This window comes from Vidua macroura, chromosome 2 (genome assembly GCF_024509145.1).
Source record: "Vidua macroura isolate BioBank_ID:100142 chromosome 2, ASM2450914v1, whole genome shotgun sequence".
Taxonomy (NCBI): Eukaryota; Metazoa; Chordata; class Aves; order Passeriformes; family Viduidae; genus Vidua; species Vidua macroura.
Window position 1 is genome coordinate 20,219,613 of NC_071572.1, and position 22,642 is coordinate 20,242,254.

Genomic DNA, 22,642 nt, shown 5'->3' on the forward strand with positions numbered 1-22,642 from the left:
TAATGTGCCAGTGCTCTGTTATGTATTACTTTGTGTGATTATAAACCAACAGTAACCTGCAGACGTTGATCCTAACTCTTCTGGGATCCTTCCCCACAAATACAGTGTGCAGATCCCACCTGAGCAGCCCTCTTGTGTGAGAAGGTCCATTAGCCTCACTAGATTAAGGATTTCTCTAATGGAGCTGACTGGCCTGTCTGGTCACCACTAAGAAGATAGAGACAGAAACACATCCTGAGTCCACGTTGCTCCAGCACCCCACCTTCACAGCATGTATGTTCTTGAGAAGTGGGAAGCAATGACTGCCAGGCAGTGACAAAAAAAATATCCTAAATTAATCATTTAACTCCCTCTCCCTTCCCCAAACTGTGTAAGACAAGTGTATTTAAATGACTGGGCTGTTTTTTGCTCAGTACTTCATATTCCTCTATTTCCCAAGCAGAAATCCCACAACCCTTTCTTCAGATTTATCATGAAGAACAAACTATTTTGGTCTCACATTTATCAACATACTCATTTCCTCTTGCACTGTTCCCTAAAAATCCCCTTCCACCCTCGTGTAAGCTCTGCACATGTTGGCAAACAACTCACAGCCCGGGAAACTTTTTCCACTGAATTTTCTTTCCACACCACTAAAAGCTCAAGGCTTAAAAACTCTCAGGCCTTGACACGTTGAGTTCTACCAAGAGTGACTCTGCCAGTCCATTTGTCTCCATCCCATAGTGGGATGAAGAGACCACCCAAGAAAACTGGTTGCAGACCTCTTAGAAAGTAGCAATGCAAACTGCTCCAGTGCCTGGCCCAGCTGGGAGAGGAGTGGTTATGCCCAGCAAGACAAAGCACACTGGAGCCATGTCTGCCTGAGAAATGGGAGGCAAATTAGAAAGCAAACAACAAAATACTCTTTTCAAAGTCACCTCCCCTCTTCTACACCTGGGACTCCACTTCAACAATCCTATAATGAAATTTTAATCAGATGCATTTGAGACAACAATGCATAGCTTTTTTGTCCCCCTCATCCAACAAATTACAAAATACATACAAAAACCAAGAGAAAGGCACCCTGAGCACTGGCTTATCCCAAAATTGGAAAGAAGGGGAGAGGAGCTCATGAGTGTTCCACGTCCTGTCCAGCCTGGCAGGAGCCTCCTCGACCCTGGCACAGCTTTAGGTACCTACCCAGGCTCCGTGCTGGGCGATGCCTCCTCCCTCCGGGCCCAGGCAGAGCTCCCGGCTGGCCGAGCACCCTCCCGGTCATGGAGCTGGACCGGCCCAAGAGCGAAGCGCTGGGGCCGAGGCGGTACCGGGGGGTGTCGGTGGCACCCTCCCGGGCTCTGTCCCCGGCAGACACGGGCGAGCCGGCGGAGCAGAGCATGGGACTCGTCAGCCCTCTGCCACCGGCTGTCCTGTGCTAATCTGCGGCCGCCAGCTTAGGGATATAATTAGACTCACAAAGGAGCCTTGTTAGCGCTCCCCGCTAAGAGGCCGCAGCACTTCAAATTAGTCAGACCCGCGACTCTGCCGCTGAACGCCGCTGCGGAGCTCGGCGGGGAAAAAGCTGAGCAAAGCCCAAAAAATGAGACCAGAAGACTCTTCCTGACGGAGGAGTTAGGAGAGGGATTTTTAGTTTTCATCTGAAGTGGTGTTTGACATGGCCCATGTAAAATGTGCTGACATTATGCTGCTGAAACTGTTCGTTTGATCTGTTCTATCCTTTTCCAATAGTCTAAACAAATACATGGGCAGGTAAATAGATAGGTCTGGGGCACTGCTTTGTAAAGCAGCTAATGTCCCCCATGAGATGACAAAGTTAAAAGAAAATTTCTTAAGAGCTGATGGATCATCAGTGGTAGTGGAGAGTTACAGATGTTTTTGCTACACATGAAAAATAACCAGACAGTGTTCTCAGGGAGCAGCACTTTCCCTAAAAGAGAGGCATCCTGTTACATCCCTAGAAATAAACCACCTCAGTATACAGGCACTGGAAATCATCACCTACAGAAAAAAAGTGGCAGGTACATCCATCCCCCAGGGAGAATTATGTTACAAATTCTGGGGAGTTCTCTCAAAGAACAATTTATTTTTAAAGTCTTCTGAAAAAATAAGCTTTACTCCATGGTCACACAACTAATCCCCTTCTGCTAGCCAGATTTGCACATGTAAGCTTGCTTGATGGTTGTTGACTATCATTATACCTGAGGATATAAAGGATACAGTAACAGGCTGCACAGAGTTTCTTGGAGGGAAAATGAAGAAGATTAATTACACTGTACCATTAAGGACTGGCACAGCAGAAAAAAGATAAACTTTCTTCTTACACACTGGCCTGTGTGCCACAATCATGTTTTCCTTAGGTTCACTGGCCCATCACACTAAACAGCAGCTATACATTTTTTTGGTTCTGTTCTATAACAGAGCAGAGTGATTGTACCACAGCATCCTTACCAACAGACTGACCCCCATCCTGCATGTGTAAAATGAACAGCTTCTCACAGGTCAAAGCAGGATGCATTTATAGTTGTAAAGGAAAAGCTGGAAGTTCTATGGATTTACAGAAATACTCAAACTTCAGGAAGGAGGTTTGCTAAAGGGCAAAAAGTGGTCTCATTTTATGCAAGCATACATATTTGGATTTCAGTAAGAAATACAGTTAAGACAGCATATGACAGAATTAAAAATTACAAAGGAGTCCAATAGCTCAACTGTGTGAACCTGCTGGAAAGTTAGATGGCATCTGGCCATCACTTTCTCAGCCAGATTGAGATATTCTATTAAAAAACAACTGCAATTCATATAAAGGTGAGAGTATAGATTACTCACAGACGTTAAACCTAATGTAATGAGGTTTTTTGGAAATAGCCTTTAATAAAGGTAAGCTAAACCTAGCATGACGCCTTGCTTATTAAGATTAACACACATGCCTGTGTGTGCATGTGCATACTCAGTCCACAGAAAGGCAGACTCTGACTCAATGGTTGCCTTTTCTAACAGTGTTTCAGAAAGAGTCTAACAACCATGGTGTTATTGCTGTGTTAATGAGGATGCAGACCTGACAAATATTATTCTTGGTGACTTATTTGGAAAAACAGAGAAGTAAAATTCAAGTGAGAGAAAATAACTTTTTTTCCTGAATTTCCAGAAGCAAGTCCATCCTCTCTCTACATAACAGAAGAATAAATTGCATAGGGTAGATACTATTGAATCTGTGGTCTTAAAAAAAATGAGAATTACATTGATACAGCAGTAAGAGATGAGGAAAACGAAGTATTTACTTAATTTTAAAGAAAAATAAAACCTGAGCCTCAAAACACAGTTGACTAATAGGATTTTTAATTTGCTTTAAAAAGCCTCTTTTCATTCTTAATCTGCAATCAGATACTGCTGAGTTGTCCTGCTAGACTGCAGCCAAAACAGCAAACAAGCTCATCTTACCTTCACTTCAAAGACTGCTGGGCACAGCAGTACATTTGCTGTAAAACACCTATAAACAGTCACATAATTGCTATGAAAGCTTTCTCCGAAGACTAGTTGAAATTTTAAAAATATCCCTGAAAGAGTGCTTATGTGACACATAGGATAAGATGAACAAAGGGGGGTGATCAGACAAATGCCATGCATAAGAGTTCACCCTACGGAAGAAGAGACACTTTTCAGCCAAGGGCCACGATCCCTCTCATTCAAAGCCTTATCTCAAGTGTAAACCTGCCTAGGAGAGTACAAATAAGTAAACAACCTGGAATCATTACTCCAGTGCTGCTGGGTTACAGCATACAAGGAAAAGGAGCCTACAGCCAACATCACACACTGGGTATTCATAACGCCGACATGCGTGTAAAGCTATGACACTGGATGCACAATCCCAATAGTATCGAGTCTATGTAGTAGCAAAAAACTGCTCATTAGTAATTGTTCTTGAAAGAGGAAAGTCTGTCACTAGTTCAAAGGAAACCCCTGCACATCACAATCTGAGCTTCCAAGCTTTGCCTTCTTACTGAAAATTAAAACATCAGCTAAAAACTTTGTATTAAAAACAGAACAGGTCAAGAGTTAACCCCCTACTTTCTTCTCCTTTCCCATCCCCAGAATGAGGAAACAGAGATTCAGGGTGAAAAGTTTTCAAGCTTTCACTAAGAATACACATATCAGTTTCACTTGAAAAGTTTCCCAAACAGTTTTTTTTTTCATTCCTTTTAATAGCCAAAGTTGTAGGAAGTAACTTGCTCATCACCAAGAGCAGCACCACAGGAACAGCAGCATCTGCAATCAAGCCAATTAATGAAAGTGCCCATACCTGTCTCTCCTCCACCTGACTGGCTGCCAAGGCAGATTTCATTCCCCTCCAAGCCTCCCCCATCTGTCCACCATCCAAAGGTGTATGGCTTTTCACCAAAAATATACCAAGAAAAGAGGTTAAAAAACTGAAGGCTCAATATGCCTGGCTCTTTGAGATCTTCTGGGAAACACGCTTAGGACACTTTTGCCTAGACTGACCTTCCTGCATTATTAAAATATATATTACCACATTTAATTTAGGAACATGCAAAACCACCACAGTATGTTTATCCAACACAGACTGTTGTGTCCCAAGGCAAAAATTTTTAAATAATATACATATTTTTGAAATCCCTTGAGTCGTTTAAATGAAAGTAACAGCCACAAGAGAGCGCTACCAGCAAAGGATTCAGTCACAGGGAGAAATCAGATTTTAAGCTATTCAGTGTAAGAAAAAAATTAAGACTGTGGTTAGGCAGTCTTATTTGCACATCTAAAATGTGACCTCAGACATTTAATTGCTATAGCTGTGATCTTCAGAAGTCAGGAAATATTCTGCATGTCTCCATTTTTGAAGGTGTAATTTGAGATAGAGCAATGACTCTTTCTCTTTTTTCAAAGGGAGATTAGTCAGCAGTTTCTGTATTTTTTGCACCTTTAAAATGACCCACTCCAACACCTGAAATTAACAGCTTTTCTAATATTACCAGTTTTTTTCCTGAATGTTTGTAGCTGACTAAAACTCAATGCAATGAGTTAAAACAACAAAACTGAGGCCTTGTTGTTGTTTATGATCTCTGTGTACTGAGTATCTGAATACCCTGTACTCCCTTCTTACTTATCTTTTCAAGTAAAAATGCCAACAAATTATTAACAACAAAGTCCATCTATTTTTCTGGAAGCAACAAATGGAACTGCAGCGCTTTTGTCTATGCAAAACAGAAGGAGTTCCTGTTTTTGCAATTTCAGCTTCTAATATCTTATCATAAAAGGAAACGACTTCCAAAAAGTATCTCCAAAAAAGAAGTGACCTAGAACTTAAAAACAATAAAATAAAAATATAAACACATGCTTAACTTCAAGATTTCTAGGGGGAAGGAGAGGCTCTAAAAGAGAAAGCAGTAATGAAAGCAACCTATTAATATTCAGATATTCTTACAATGGCAAATTAAACCAGTATTTTGAGAGACAACTTATTGACAGAATTCTATTATATGGGTATCTGCAGAAATCCCTAAAATTTCAGCAAAGCAGCATAATCTACCTTAGATGCCATTCTCACGTGCCAAAATTCACACAAACATCTACACAACCGCCTTTTGCCTTGCTGTCAACCATGGTGAGACCTATAGGGCCTGTAGCACTGCTCTTTATTTTCTCCTCCCATGTATCAGGTAACCAGCTGGTCTGACCTCCCATTTGACAGTCATCCTGCACCTGAAAAATGGAGCAAACAGCAACACCACACTACAGCCAACAGAGCCTCTTTTAATGGAAGCCATGCTGAAAGGAATATGACTTTGTCATAGCACAGCAGCTCCTTTGCTATCCTGTGCTCTAATAAATTGCATTTTACATAAAAATAAACTAAAGATACCTACAAAATGCTCTGCTTCTGTGAAAATAAATGTAAATAAATTATAAATGCAAATAAATTATCAACCCGAGTGCCCTTAAAGACTTCAGTCATTAACTTGAAGAAATCAGGATTTCACCATCACAGTTTGCTCAGGTTTTCCTTGTTCCTCAGCCCAACTGTACAGGCTTGAGCAGGATGGAACAGCAATTTCATTTATAAATAAGATATGCACTGTCAACAAAGAGGTATTAATTTGTATGAGGTATAACATCATAAATCTTCCTGCCTTCTGAATTCACAATAGCCTACCACGATAAAGCTCTCATATTCTGGAACTGTTTTTCCTTGCTCTGCCTTGGGGAACTAGAGAGACACATGTGAATGTCTGAGATAAAATGTACTGCTCTTGGGATTTATAGTATATTATATAAGCTATATAAATATTTTTCCCTCATCCTTATTTTTTGCACATTCTACTACCTTTAGATGGCTAGATAGCATTAAACTCCTGATGTCACCTTCTTACCTCAGTTTTTACCATGATTTAACAGAATTCCTCAGAAGGATAATAAAACATTTTTAATGAGTATTTATCATTGGGAAACATCTAAAGTGCTTCACACATTGAATAAATTGGTTCTGGCAGGATTTATTTTCAAGTCTCTTGGAAATTATCATGCAATGTAAAGTGCTAAAGAAATTAACCTTTAAGGTAAATACAAAAGAAGTGTTATTCACCAGTAACACTAAAGAAAAACACAGCCTCTGAAGCAGCAGGAGTCAAAACAAGGGATTTCAGGCTGTCTTACCATGGCTGAGGTGAAGGAGCAGGAAGCAAAGCAGCCTTCAGACACATTCCCCTCTGCCATCTTTGCCCAGGATGCGCAGAGTGAATGCCAGAGCAGCACACAGCTGCCTGTGCCAGCCTGAAATGCTACCTTCAGCAAGAAGGAACTTGCCACATCCTTGGGGCACACAGGCACAGAAACCCTGGTGCTGCCTGTGGCCAGAAACAACAGGTGTGTTTTGCCTCCCAGCCACTCACCACAATAAGCTTACCCTTCAATAGCCATCCCAAATGACTTGAGGTTCCTCAGAAACCACATTCCAAATACTGGTCTTTCTACACAGTGTGGTGTTTTCCCACACCGATTTCAGTTGTAATTTACCTCACCACGTCCAAGGTGACCTAAAAACAGGAATAGGGAAAGGGAATTCCTCTTGTCCCAGGGCATTTCAGGAGACAGCCCAGCCCTACTTTGTCTCCATCCTGATTAAAACACTATAGTCACATGATGCAAATTAGGGAGCCTCCACAAAGAACTGTGCCACAAGCTGGTATGGTTCAGGTTTTACCTGAGAAAGCTATTTTGCTCTGACATTACCTATGCCAAACCAGTTACCAACCCCCAGAGTGCTTTCTTCCCCATCAAATGCCAGCCCTGGTTCAGTTGCCCACCTGCTGCCCAGGCTGCTCCATGAACCAGATCAAAGAACTGAATCTGGTTTCGATTGCAACCCATCGAAAATTTCCCCAAACTTCAGCTTTTGTCATTGTGTCCTTTCTCTGCCCTCAGCATGAAGCTGGACTAAAAGCACAAGGGCTGTATAACTCAGCAGTGTGGTAGCTGTGACTCTGTGCCAGACTTTGTTTTGCCAGGTGATCCAATATTATGCAGATTCAGTAGAATCGACCATAAAATACCCTGAATTTCTTGTGCAACAGATAAAATGCAAATTTCTTCAGTTATTCAGTAACTAAATCTGCAACACACTTGCATTCCTGCCCTTCTTTGAAGTGGTCACATTTCTGAAGTTAAGGGTTGGATTCAGAAATTATTTTAAAACTTCTTTATAATCGTTTCAAACTGGAAGGTGTTACATGTAGTTACTTGAGCAAGTAGAGCATAAACTCTCTACACTCAATATGGTAGATACTTGATGCTGAAGTGCCAAGTTGTCCAACTTGTCAATCATTTAATCCTCAGGATGGGAAATATGTAACCTAAAATAAAATTTACACAAGGAGAAAACTGCAAGACACTGAAATAGGAGTATTATTCCTTCTCTCTTGAAATTGGACATGTGCATCTCAACATCCTTGACTAGTGTTAAAAAACCCAACTCTTAAGTGCTTAAAAGCAGTCCCAAACAATCATTTCAAAACATATAGAACATACACAGAAGCATGTTGCATCCCGGAGTTTGGGTTTAGATTAGGGTTTTTAATTTATGTTAAAATAAGTCAAGTTCTGTAATTCCGCGTTTCCCCCGCGGTTTCTGCCCCCATGTTGCCTGCTGCCGGCTCTTACCCCTGTGCTGCTCCTGTAACCACCCTGCCGTCCGGCCCCGGGAAACCCCGTGCTGGCCACACGATCCCGCTCAGCCCGCTCTGGCTCGGCGCCCGCCCCTACGGGGCTCTCTGGTTGGTCGCGGTTGCTGACATCATCGCCACGGCAGCCGCCCCTATTGGCCGGCAGGCCGTGGATCCTCTCGCCCCGCCCCTCTATAAAGCCCTATCCCGCCGGCAGTCAGAGGCCATTTTCTCCCATGCGAGTGCCGGGAGCGGTCGCGTCTTTCCATCGAACCGCGCCACGTGACCAATAAACCGTTCCTGCCAAGCACGGAGTAAATGGACAAATTCCTTCCTCTTTGCCGGGTCCCTAGCGCACGGTAACAGCGGTTGGCCAGCCCACGCACCCGAGACACGGAGCCGTGTCCGGGAACCCGCGGCAGCAAACCCCGGCAGCACGTGGAATCTACGCCACAGCCGGGCTCCCAAGAGCCGCGTGCAGCCGGGGAGAGCAAAAACCCACGCCGCAGAAGCATGCCTTCAACATGCAAAGATCATCTCTGACATAAAAAGATTATTCATTTGGTCTTTAATGGATCAGTTTATAATTCTGTTTCAGTCAGGAGTCTGAAGATATCTACAGTATTATTGAACACATAAATGAATTATCTGTTTGTGCATTCAGAAGTATTATGTGAAATGAGTAAGTCCAGATCCCCAAAATTTAGTTTCCTCTCTCTCGTCCAAGGGGCTACATATTAGAGTTTCCAGCACCTACACTTAAATTCACAAGCAGGAGGCAGTTTTCAGAATAACTCCAGTGTGTCACCTTGTAAAAAACTATGGTTAGATCCTGTAAGCACTTGTATACTTTCTTTATCTTCAGTCATGAGAGTGCTCTTACTAAATTGGATGAGACTACTCATGCTCACAATTAACCACTCTGACAAGTGCATGCACGATTAAAGGAAAAAAAACCACTACTAAAATCCAGTCATGACTCACAGGTTGTTACCATTTGATGGATATCCCATTCCACAAAAAAGCCATGTTGCCCAATTTTGGTAATTACTTAAAAAAACTGAATAGCACTGCCACAAGTAACCTTTTGAATAAGCATATTCAATTTACAGAATATTTCTTTTACCTACAAGGAAATGTCTGTGCCCTTCCTAGTAGCCTAAACATTGTCCTAACAGAGTTGCCTTGGTAAAATATAGTGACATCTGTTGTCATTTTGGCTTTCTGTTATTTAAGCTTTACAAGGCAGATTTTTTAGATTTGCAAAGAAATAAATTATGGAAGTCGCCACAAAATAAAAACATGTCAGTCACGACATAAGTATTTGAAAGAACCCTGACAGCTGTATAAGTCAAACATCCAAAATCACAAGACAACAACTTGCTCTTTGAAACCAGGAACACTACACCACCACCTGGAGAACTAAGGCTTACAATCACCTCAAGCATCAGTCAGTGTGTCATTAATAGCATGATGTTAATGCAACTAAGAAGCAGGTGAGGTGGGCAGAAAATTGGGAAACAAAAGTGCTTTTTAGATGTAGAACCCCACCAAAAAGGCACTTGGCATGGGAAACATCCTGGGTGGTATGGCTAGGGTTACAGCAAAGGGAATTTGGATTCACACTGTTAATGTGTTGGGTTAAGTGACTGTGATGCAACCAGGAAAAATGGTCCTCATCAGGGCTTTTCTAAGGTATAATTTGCTGAAAATATAAGATGGAAGAGTGTGTTCCTCCTTTTGTCATGTTCATTCCCCTTCCATCAGTTTTGCAGGATCACACAGTTGAAGGATGAGGAGCACAGTGGAGGCCCAGCCAGCCTTGTGTTTGCCCATGGAGAATTTGGAAGGCAAACCTGAGCAGGGGGGGGTCACGGTCTCCACATGGGCTGGCCTACTCTGTGTGCCCCCACTGAGCATGTGTGTACAGGGTGGTTTATTTGGCAGATGCTCCATTAAACATTCCTTCATAGAAAGATCCTGCTGGGATCATCAGGCACTCCTTAAAGCATAGGACATCCACCCCAAGGTTCTCCTGAGCTGGGCCTGGAGGTGCTGTGCAGTTTGCATGATGCACCGTGTTTGTGCCTATCTGGATCCTGCCACCCCACTGGGAGACATCGTAGCTCACTGGGGTCATAGCATGACCCTAGCCTGGTCATGCCATGTCACATATCCTGAAATATGTGACTTACTCCCCACTCCATCACCAGGCCTGGCTGGGAGCAGTGTATGTTTCCATACCTGATAAACATTTACACCTGCCCATCCTGCTGAGAGCAAAAGAGGGGCCCCACAGCAATGTACTAACCCACTTCTCAAGTGAATTTGCAAAGTGGGAGTTTAAAAGTGCCCAGCTCTTCCACCAACTGTAGTCCCACAGAAATGTTCATGCCTTGCACTTGAAAGCTGTGTGCATTTGTTACAAATACCCACTCCCAAAGATCTGCAGCAGCACATCCTGTTAGACAGCTGTCAGTTCCGAGAAACAAAGGTGGCAAGGGGCTATCACACCAGCCCACTTCTTACAGCAATCGTACATGTATGCAGATACAGCCCTGGAAAGCCATATTATAGTTTCTTATATGTTTCCAAAGTCTGGTTGAAAATACAGGAATTAAAAAAAAAAAAAAAAATCCATTCTTGGTCAGTTGAGGCCAAGGTCAGTCTTTAAAAAGGAAGAATTATGGCTACTGGGCAACAAGAGACAAACCACTGCTATTTGTTTTGCCATAACAAACCCTGGTTCCAGAAGAAATGAAATCTAATTGAAAGACAAATTAGATTTCACTTGTAATCAACAGTGGTTCTCCACAAGTGCATTTGGTTTATTGAGCAATGCTTAACCATAACCATGGACAAAATAGTATACTAAATGTTTAAAAGTAGAAAAACACATGTAATTTTGCAGATTGTTTCCTATACCATTTTGGTATCTATGAAATTAGAAGTATCAAAGCCAAACACAGGTAAGAGACAGAATTCACAGTCCTCCATCTGTATCTCATAACTGTACAGAAAAAAAAAAATCCCTCAATTTTCCAAGTCATCTCACAAACTGATATTCCCAAGTTTCACAGAGTATTTCTGCAGCCACAAGGAGCCATGAAGTACAGAGTTAGCTACTCCACAGGTCATAGATAGGTAAGACAACATCTCCTTGCTAATTTACACAAAACCCATTACAGAAGGGTCACTGGTGGTGTTCAGGAGGTTTCTGCTCAGACTGTGACAAATTTCACTGATCTCCCATCTGAACCTTGTAAATGACTGTCAAGACTTTTATTCAGATTTCTGCTCAGGTCTCAGGTGTCTGAAACAGTACTGTACAATCTTGGAGCCCTTAAGACATTCATTAAAAATTCCTTCTTCTGTGCTTTAATTAAGAGTTGACTATCTTCATAAAGTGCCATGCAAATACAGATAACTCTAACTTTCCATGTCTAGGTGTTTATAGCACAAGTATCTTGAAAATCATTTCCCTTGGTAGGATTTTGCACAGTAATGTCAGCATTCATACTACGCTTCCGATGACAAGTGTGTTTGCTCCCACTCTCTTTCCCACTCCTTTAACAAGGGACTTCCTCAGCATTGCAAAAAGAGCTTGCACTTCAACATGAAGGCACAACACCGAAATGCTACAGTAAAGAAAAAAACCCAACAAGTCCTCATATGTACACAGTGTGGCCAAATTCCAGAACTTTAGAGCTTGTTCTCAGGCACTGGCAGTACCTGCAGAGCTGGCCAACTTAAACAAATTCCAGCTTCTCATCATTAGCAGACCCTGTGGAAAAAAGGCTGCTCCCTCCCTCACCCATCTATTTTGACTGCTGCTAAGAGAGGACTCAAGCATCCAACAGAACAACCCGTGTAACTTCTTAGGGTGACTCCCAGAGGTGAAAATCTCATCCTGTCTTTAACAAATAACACATGAAAGCCTCATCTGTGTGTCAATTTTTAATAGTTTAATGTGTCTCATGAATGCATAGTGAAAAATTACTCTTACTATGGATTTTTAATATATGCTTATGTCTAGCAAAAGAGTGAAGATGGTATGTAATGAAAGGAATTTAAGTTAGAAATATATGCAAAATAATTAAAGTACATAGAATATGGCAATCACCTCAACATCAACATTCAGTATCGACACTCAGACCAATTTCATTAGTATGCAGATATGCACACCATTTCCAAACAAAAGAAATTCTCATGTAATTCCTGTAAGAAATGTCCTAAACACAGTCTGCTTGCCATTTTCCTAGAAAAGGAAGCTACCCAAGAAATTACTCAGTACTACATTGAAGAACTAGCACACAATTAAGATCTATTGTTTCTACAAATTCCCTTGAGAAAATAACATGAAGCCTCCTGAGTCCTATTTTAATCCAGGACCAAAAGTACACTGCACTTGTTCTACCATCAATATATGTAAGCCACCTAAATGTCACATTTATTGTTGAGTCAGTTGCACACTCCTGATTTGGTTTAGACCACAACTATGCAATGCTTCCAGAAAATACAGCAAAGTATATGTGCTGATAGCCAACATACTTATGCTGAGTATTTGGCACTTCGGACAGTTTTATAAGAAACCAGTGTTATTTTCCTTGAATGAGTCAAGAATCATATTCTTTTAAAATAGCAGGTAAACATAATTTTTTTTTTTGGGAGCCAGCTACCACTGCAGAAAACATGAGACCCTTAAGAAACCTTTGTCATAGACACAAAGTAATTGTTGTGAATGAAACACATTACTCTTGCTAAAACATTTTCCCTTGGTCTTCCCTCTAAGTACATTAGACTTCTAAACAGACAATAGCATCTCCTACTGTTTCCTATGTACAGTTAGATCAACATAGGATCAGGCTGTGGCTCTACTGCTTTGAGAAGAAATTTCACAGGGATACACTTCTCAGCAGTGACAAATCAAATGTGATTTTCCTTGATTAATTATACTCGCATTATAGCAAGGCAAGTTCTCTACTTTCCAGAATAATTTTGTTAAGAAGTAATTTTTTCATAACATAATAGATTTTTATAAGTTTGCTTTTCACTTCTGGATCGGTATACAAATAGGTAAGAGAAATGACCCCAAGGAAAAAATGTTTTCCACATAAAATCTAGATCTTGGCTATGCACATTAATTCTCACAGATAGCAAGAACAACATGATTAAAACAAAGATTCCCTTAAGCTTCAGGATTGAGTTGAACTTCAAACCTTCTGTCTATTTTGTGCTTCACATTATCACACTGACACCCACAGAGAATAAAATGTTAAACCAATGCTACAGAGAGCCATCACAGTGCTAGACAAAGGACACAGAGCAAAAAGATGCTAAGAAGCCTTGCAGATCAATACTTCATCTTCTATTTCTACAATGAAAGGAAATTGTAGGACTATTCCCAATCTCCCCAGGGAACAGTAAGTGTGGATCTGAAAACGTAACAGTAAGTGTGATCTAAAAATGCAGCCATTTGAAGATTGCTGCAATTGCTTAAAATGCAGAGTACCTCTGAAAAGTGGTGATTCTACCCAGCTGAAAACCTACTCACTCAAGTAATTTTGTAGTCAGATCAGTTCCCTGATCCAATTCAATCCAGACCTGCAGGAGTGATCACACAAAGACTAAACAACTGGTTTGCTTAAAGACATGGCTGTTTAAAGTACTCATAAAAATTCAGCCTAAGATTTAGGGCAAACAAAACAAAAATAATACTTGTTGTTCAAACCATAACTTCTGAAAGAAAGCATTCAACAAGACTTTTGCAAAAACCTGCATCATTTCAACTTCCAACAGGAAAAGTTATTTCAGCACAGTGACAACAGAGCATGAGAACAAGCTGGCCAAGAATAAATGAGACTGGAAGTTAAAAGGATTCTGACCGTCAAAGGACTGATGTCCTAAGGCAACTTTCCAAGAGAAAGAGCAAAGTTGAAAAACCAAGCAAAAGCCCCAGCTAGTTTCATTCAGTAAGTTTTATGAAATTTTATCTAATATTATGCAGGCTTGTCAATGACCCAAAGGGCTATTGCCTCATTTGGAAGCTATGGAAGTTCTTAATGAATTTCAGACAATAATGTTTTCTCTAACAACAGCCACTGTTTCAGCCTCTTGGCTAGACCAGCTAGCTTGTTTTTGACCATTGCACACATGCTAAGGAAGGAAAAAGGGGAGGGATGATAAAGGACTGATGAAAATCCATCCGTTTTGCACCGAAGTGCTCAAGGGCACGTACACCAATGGGACTCTGCTGCCTGCAGAGAATGGCCACAAATCCCCAGCAGCAAATCAGCACTTGATTAGCTGTAGCAAAGTACTCCAGAATCACATGCACAAAGTGAATCATAGGATCATCAATGTTGAAAGAGACCTTTAAAAGATCCAGTCCAACTGTCCATGCAGCAGTAGCATGGTAACCCCTAAACCACTAAAACATAACACCCAGCACCAGATCCAGGTGCCTCCAACACCAGGGAGTGACTCCACCACCTCTCTGGGCAACCTATTCCAATACATAACCACCCTATCAGTGAAAAATTTTTTCTACTGTCTAATGTGATTTTCCCATCTTAAGGCCATTTCCTCTTGTCCTCTCACTGCTGTCACAGTAGAAGAAAACGGCCCCCACCTCACTGCAACCTCCTTTCAGATGGGAGTAGAGAGCCATGTGGTATGAGTAACAAGAATGACACAGCTGCGCTTCTCATGCGGGTATTTCTGCACCAAACCTGCTGCCATTTCCAAAGATAGGTCACAATTCACAGATTCTAAGCAAATTACTGTCATAAAATTGAAAAGCACCAAGAGAGGGAATCTTTCTACTCGGTCTAAAGCTTTTCTTGGTAATTAAGACTTGCTGTCTTGGCAGATTCTTCAGTGTCTATAAAACTTCTCAACCCTGAAGTTCTCCCTTTCTCTGACAGGAATAACTTATGTAACCTCTGCCAACAAGTGCTTTTACTGGAATAGCCAGTGCAAGTTGGAACTGCTGAACATCAACATGATTTATAGTAGTTGTGAATGCATTTTATTTTGCATTTATTAGCTCCAATGCTACAAAAATTTGGTGAGAGTTTCTGGAAATAGCTATTGTTGAGGATATAAACTATCAGCTGTGAAAGAGCTCCAGGTTCCCGTAATTCCTTCTATCAAAATACTTTCTAAAACCAAAGGTGAAACACACACTTTTGTACCTCTCTTACCTATCAGTGCTATTTCAAAAAAGACTGTCCTCATTTAAGACAGCCTCAAACAGTCATTTATGGACTGGATGATCATACCTGTCAAGTTCCTAGCATTTTCAGTGTTGCACCAAGATTCCTTTTTGATTCTAACAAATTCTCACATGAAAGACTGGCTGGTATAATTTGATAAAAGTAATTAACTAGAAAGTTCTGATACACCAGAGTAGGAAATACCAACAAAGATCATTCAGATTTCTTGATAGGATTTTTTTCAGCAATTACAAGATTTAGCCTACATTAACATTTGTTCACTTCTGTCAAAAATAATTATGAAAATTATTTTTAACTCAAGTTAGTAAAAGTTGTGTGAACTTAAAAGTGACAAGTCAAAATGTCAAAAAGTTTTCATACCATAAATGTGTTCTGTTTTGATAAATCGCTTCACTTTTTCCCTTCACTAATAACCAACTGAAAGCATTCTTTATGCAAACTACTTATGAAATGCTTGAGACCTCAAATACTTTCAGAGTGAGTAAATGCTTTTCCAAAAGCTTCCCATGTAACCCGCTCCTCACAGCACAACTGGCTCACATGGCAGATGCACTAAAGAGTATTGCCCAGTGTCTGCACACCAAAGGCAGGGAAGCAGGGCTGACAGCCCTGCAGTGCTTTGGGCACTGCACCTCAGGAGGACAGAGGCAGTGTCCTGACTCATCACATCACAACAGCACTCACAGAATATATGCCTTGGGTTTTGCTCTGATCAAAAGGCTGCCTCTCTCCACATCTTCTTCCATAAAGGGTCTGTGTTTAAGGACGAGTTGAACACCACATAATATGCACATTAATAACACTGAATGAAAGTCATTAACTTGCCAAATCTTGGCAGATTTAGTTGCTCAGTAGCTTATGGGCTGAAAGGCATTTGGTGTTCCAGCTAATGACACAAGTTTACCTTTTCACTACGAGCTTCAGCGTCTTGTGTGAGCCTTTCACCAGACAGATTGCTTCTTGTCGGAAGCCAGACAGGCCCACGTCATTGATGCCAACAATTTCATCCCCAGCCAGTAACTTGTCCACAGCTGCAGCTTTGCTCCCATCTTCTATCTGGGGGAAAAAAAAAAAAGTGTATAACAAATAGTAGAATTATATAGGTTGCATAGTGCCACCTTTAAAATAAACTAATAAGCTTTCAATACTGGCTTTAAGAAAAATTAATACAATAATTAAGTGCTTAACATAATTAAGAAGGCACATTAAAAATCACTATAAAGAAATAGTAATTATACAGAGACAATTAGAATAGGAAAGAAATAAAAGAGAGGAAATCTCCTGAGAAAGCTAAAAAACTCAAGGGAAGTTTGGGAATGTAAGGAAGAACTTCTTTGCTGTGCATGCACTAGAACAGGTTGCCCAGAGAGGTTGTGGGGTCTCCCTTCACTGGAGATTTCAAGAACTGTCTGGATGCAAATCTGTGCTCTTGGATGACCCTGCTTGAGCAGGGAGTTTGGATCAGATGATCCACTGTGCTCCCTTCCCACTTGTTCCATTCCGTGATTCTGTGACAAGCATCTGCCATCTTGACCTCTGCTCAATACCGCACATGTAATCAGACTTGCAAATAGAGCTTTGGGCAGGCATCTAAAAATCTGGTTCTCTAGAGGAGGCAGCCAATAATATTAACCATTTTGTCAATAACATTAACACACAGCCAACTCCAAAGATCTGGCATGCAATGAAATCCCAAAATACTGCTTAACAGCTGGTCCAGAAAACTAAGGTATTTTCATCAGGAACATAACATTTAGGAAAATACCTGAAAATTTACCATCCATACAGCTAATTAACAGCTCTGGCTTTAAAACACAGTGATACTAAGGGAAATTCACTGGAAGATTATTTTGCTGCCACAGGCATCTCTTGAATGTATTAAAATTTTATACAACTATTCATAACATGTGGCAAAAACACAAGGTAAGTTAAAGATTCAGACTTTTTTAATTCCCACCCCTACTAAGTTAAAAAATTAAAAGTTACCCATTTTCAAAATTTAAAATGAATCTCACAAGCTTGATCAGACAGATTAACAAGTACCAACAGTTTGAACTGATTTCAAACAATAATTACAAGGATGTTATGAGGTTATGCAAGGAGAAAATTAGAAGGCCCAAAGCCCAGCTAGAACTCAATCTGGATACTGCTGTAAAAGACAATAAAAATATTTTCATAAATACATAAGCAAGCATTGGAGGGCTAAGGAAAATCTTTATCCGTCACTGGATGTGTGGGGACCATCCCTCTAAAAGATGGGGCACTTCAGTACATGATTTAGTGGTGGACTGGGCAGAACTAGATTAACAGCTGGATTCTATGATCCTAAAGCTATTTTCCAAATGAAACAAGTCTATGATTCTAAATATAGCTGTAGGTATTGAACACTTTGCAATTCAATCCCTTGGCTTTCTAGTTTCTTCCTATCTCCTTTGCTTTCAACACAGCCTCTGGCTTCTGAGTCGCTTGGCTTCATTATCTATGTATTTAATTTTATTGTTCCCTCACTTGCTCATAATCCATATCCCACATCTTCCCATACATCTGTCACTTTATCTTCAAAGACTTTAATTTATGTCTTCATTATATTTTACATTGCCTACAGTATCTTTGAGTCCCACATTATTAGATGCCAGCAAATTTACAAAGAGTAATTCCTTGTAATCACCCCAACTGCCAACAGCTTCATAAACAACTGCCTTCTTCTGAGGCACCAAAGTCAGTCAGCAATGAGATAAATCCAGAGGAAAGCAACTTCATGAATTCTGAAGCTTCCAGTACAGGTTTTAGAAAGAGTCCAGCAACAAAAATATAAATTAAATAACCTAATAAAAAAAAAGCAGTATCTCTTGATGAAAGTACTTTAGGATGATCTCATAGAGCACTCAATCTCATTGCAGGCACATAAAAGCTCTCTTTATATAAGTTCATGATAGATGTTCTTAAAAATCTTCAGGCCTGTAAACCTAAGTCAAAAAAGAATACTATGAAAAATGTTTAGCCTTATATCCCATTCTAAAACACTCATTATTAATAGTAATCAATAAACTTTATTTACAGAACCTCTTATCTTTAAAAAAACCCAGATAATTAAAGACAGAGCAAGTTTCTACATCCCCATACATCTAGTTTTCAAGTTATGACCCATCCTCCAACCTGCTCACATATCCACTGAGCATCAAGAATTTACATGAATACCAAATTATCAATGAAAATCTTCATTTAGGTTGGAAACAAGGGAGTAGCAGTGGAAATTGCTTAGATGTAAGTAAAGATTTCAGTTCAGAGACATCAAGTGTAGAGCATCTGTCGTATAAGGGACACTGAAATCAGGCAGAGCAGAACAAGAGAACAGGCAGCCTGGGACACATATCTGAAGCCCAAGTAGGTTAGAAAAGTGACACAAAATCCATTAAGGAAATCTCAGAGCTAAATCACTAGAATTGCTGCAGGAAGGTCAAGGCAGAGGGTGAGTGTTGGGATGGGACACACATGGCAGGGGCAGAGAGGGAAAGTATCTTGGAGGACACTTTAAATTCCAACTGTAGATGACAAACTATCTGCAGCCCTTATGCCCCAAGCAAGCACCCAAACATAATGACAAGGCTGAGATGACCCTGGGCCCCAAAACACTTTGACAGGACCTTTTTTTATCTGTTAAAAAAAAAAAAAAAAAAAGGGGGGGGGTAGGGGGCAAAAATCTCTCTCCTAGGATTTGAAGGAATGTTCATTGTTCTCAGTAAGCATGTTTGTTTTTTCTTCAGGCTGGCAATGCACTGACAGCAGGGAGTATTCAGTTACCCCCTCAGAGTTTTAATTTCATCAGGGAAACTACACATTCCACACAAAGCAAGCTTTCCAAAGAGACTCTGACTGTCCAAAACAACATTAATAAAAACAAACCTCAAAAAGTATTTAAAAAATCGAAACCTAAACACAAAGCTGAAGCCATCCTCACTAAAACTTCAAGTGGCTTTATGATCACCTACAGATGAGAATAAAAACTACACATCCATTCACAGTACAAGTCTTTTCAAACTGAATAAATTTAAACATAAACCTTTCATACTCCGATCCCCTCATGGTTGTACAGATATGATTCTACTTGACAATACACTTTTAAGTGGAAATGGGAAAGTTGGACAGGAAAAATACAGTTTCTTTTGTTACACTAGAAGTCCTTCCTTTAGTCATAACAACTAAAAACATTAGGCTCTGCACACATATAAAGAAACACAGCCAAAAATATCCATAAGGAAAAGGCCGCTTCAAATATACCGCTATATTAACTGGCCTTCTTTGTGAAAAACTGGACAATGCCATTCCAACTTTTACTTCAGGTTTTCTTCTGTTTTATTAGTTTTAATACTTACTGTCTTTATTCACCATTGAATAACTTTCCATCTTATCAGGCCTTAACTAGAAGCATAGATACCAACCAAAATACATAAACATTTTAGAACTAGCAAATACACTCAAAAATGTCATTATTTGTCACACCTCAACCACAAATGTATTTCACTCACCATCTTCAGAGTCAGCTGTGCTATGTTGTGTTTAGGATTAAGCCCAATTTTTAAGACTGAAGCCTGTATTACTTATCTACCTAGCATCAATTTCTTTTAGGATTTCAGGTGCCCAGAAAGGCTAGGTCAATAGCTGGAAATAAAGCCTTGAAAATGCAGAGGGAGGTTTTAAGATGTCTTTCAAGAACAGTCATGAAGAAGAAATCTTCCTCAGTCACTGTCAGCTGACAGACATGACTGGATGTAACCTAGCAGGAACTGAATTCCCATAAGCACACACATCTTAGCATTTCTATAACAATAGTAAGAAACAAAAGACATAGAACAATCAACACCTTATTTTCTTATAAAGAACAGGCATAAGCCTTCAACAAACACATGGTTACACAGCTTATCTTGAATGAGCAAGGGTTCTAGAGATGCCCTCAAACCATACTTTTGTTATGTACTACAAAATCATACCCTCATACTGTGCTAAATTAACAAGTGTAAACATGTTGACTTCCTATCCTTAGCAGTGATGTTGGTATGCTACCAAAGAAAGTGTTTCCAAAAGGAGATGAAAAGGATGTTTGTTGACCAAAAGCATCTGCTTAGACAGTCTCCATTTCTCACCCTGCTGTCCCTGGTGACCTCCCTACAGCCAAGAGCAAAAGCAAACTTAGGGATCTATGCACCAGGAAGGATTGTGAGTGCAGACTTTGCCATCATAACAGTATCTACACTAATTGTCACATCTTCCCAAATTTATTTTTGGTTATAGCACATCCACAAAACAGGAAGAAACACTGATTCAAAATGTAGACATGAGGATTTTAAAAAAATTGTTGAAAAAACAACACACACGTAAATATAGTATGTGAAATTCTTTTTGTAAAAAAAAGATAGAGCCTTGAAACATGGAGAAAATATCTAACAGCTAGATACACATATTCAAAGGATACTTACAAGTCTGTATTCCCCCGTTGGTAATAAACAGAAAGGGAAAAATAATGGCCTATCTTTCCAGTTTTGAATTGCTGCAGTTTTGATGGGGAGCACCAATTCTAGCATGTGACCCCTTCACTTCTGTGTTTATCAGGTCCAATGCTTTACTTAAAATACCCACATTCCTCTATAGGCACCTGTATAAACAAGCAGGAGACAGGTTGGGGAAATGCTGTGTCATATGAGAGATCTAGTTTTGTTTACAAAGCCAACAGTTTCTTGTCCACACTCTCCTTGGACAGGGTGGGAGACGGGATGGAAACCCAAACTCACAGACAAACACAGGAAAAAACAGCACCACTTATCAGCATTCTGCTATCAGCTGTGATAAACTATTTTATCATAATTCATTTCTTGTACAGCCAAGAAATGTTTCCGTGGTTGTTTGTATTATGAGTATCTAATAGAGTTTTTCCACAAACCTAACAATCTTTGTAGAAGATCTTCAGAACAAATAAAATGTGGAAAGTGTCAATTATTTTGATTTACAAAGAGTTAAACAAAGGAGAAAAACCTCTACAGTTCAAGCCTGGCATTTGTGTAACTAAGGAATGAACAGAAAAGTAACAGATCTGACCTAACTCCAGCTATATATTCTGCAAATGCATTCTTGAGTGGCAAAGGTGGCATTCACCAGCAACACTCATGGCTCAAACTGAGGCAGGATGAAAGAGGGATGCAAACTCCAGCAGGACCTAACTGGTCCAAAGACAATGGGGGTGTGTGAGTGTATGTAAGGCATCACATGAGCAAGGCTAATGCATTTGGCTTTACATTCCTATACATCCTTCCCACTCTACATGGACTTTGAAAGAGACTGTTGGAAGGACACCTGGCAGGGAAGAAACTCCAGCCCCATTTTACAGATAGGCTCAGAAGCATATATGGAAACAAGGCCCAAAACAATGCAGCATGGCTGCAACAAAGCAAGGAATTCCACACAAACCTTCACATTAATGGAGGGTACCTGTAACCCTGAACCACCTCTTCCCACACACTGCAGATTAAATAATCAGCATTAACTACTCAACATGAACTTTAAACACCACCAGTATTAAAAAAAACAACTTAATAATGAGCTACCAACTTGCAAACTCTGTGCCTGTGCAATACTATCCAATATTATTAACCTGGCAATTGCTGCACTTCAATCAGGCAGGTGGGTGTCTGCTGCATTTGGTGACACCATTCTTAGCACAGAAGCCAAAACTTCCCTTTTGCCTGGTATCACAAATTCACACCCCACAGCCATTGCCCATATGTGCTCTTCCTGAGATTATCTTTAAACATTACAGCAAACAACATTAAATTTTAGGAATGCTTAGTCCAGGGCAATGTATTTCCCTAACAGCAATTTCTTTCTTCCCTAGACCTGAGGGAAACAGTTCATGGTCACTGTCACAAAACCACTGAATAGACAGAGAAATCCCCCTCACCCAGCTGCTCTTTTAAAGTGTCCCCCATTGTGCTGTACAGATCTTGAGCTGGCAGAAGCCCTCCCTTCTGTCAACAAGTGAATCTTAAAAATCAAAATTGAAACATTTTTTTAAAGGGCAGAGTCCAATAACAGGACACGGTCTATCACAGCCTTTTCTAATTGCTTGTTATTAAGTGTATTTAAATATTTGCATATTTACCCAGTAATCTTTTCCCTTCTTCTTTGTTTTTTGCTTGAAAAAAAGCATAATATTTTGAAAGTTGGTACAGTTCTTTAAGTATTTATTCA

At 40.2% G+C, this 22,642-nt stretch overlaps 1 protein-coding gene across 3 annotated transcripts in view; it reads right to left on the reverse strand.

Moving 5' to 3' along the window:
• SHROOM2 (shroom family member 2) overlaps positions 1–22,642 on the reverse strand; it is a 117,873-nt gene that overhangs the window by 54,974 nt on the left and 40,257 nt on the right. For all 3 annotated transcript variants that reach the window (XM_053972151.1, XM_053972152.1, XM_053972150.1), the window contains exon 2: positions 16,308–16,459. In XM_053972151.1, coding sequence (XP_053828126.1) covers positions 16,308–16,459 — 152 coding nt within the window. The remainder of the gene's footprint in view (positions 1–16,307; positions 16,460–22,642) is intronic.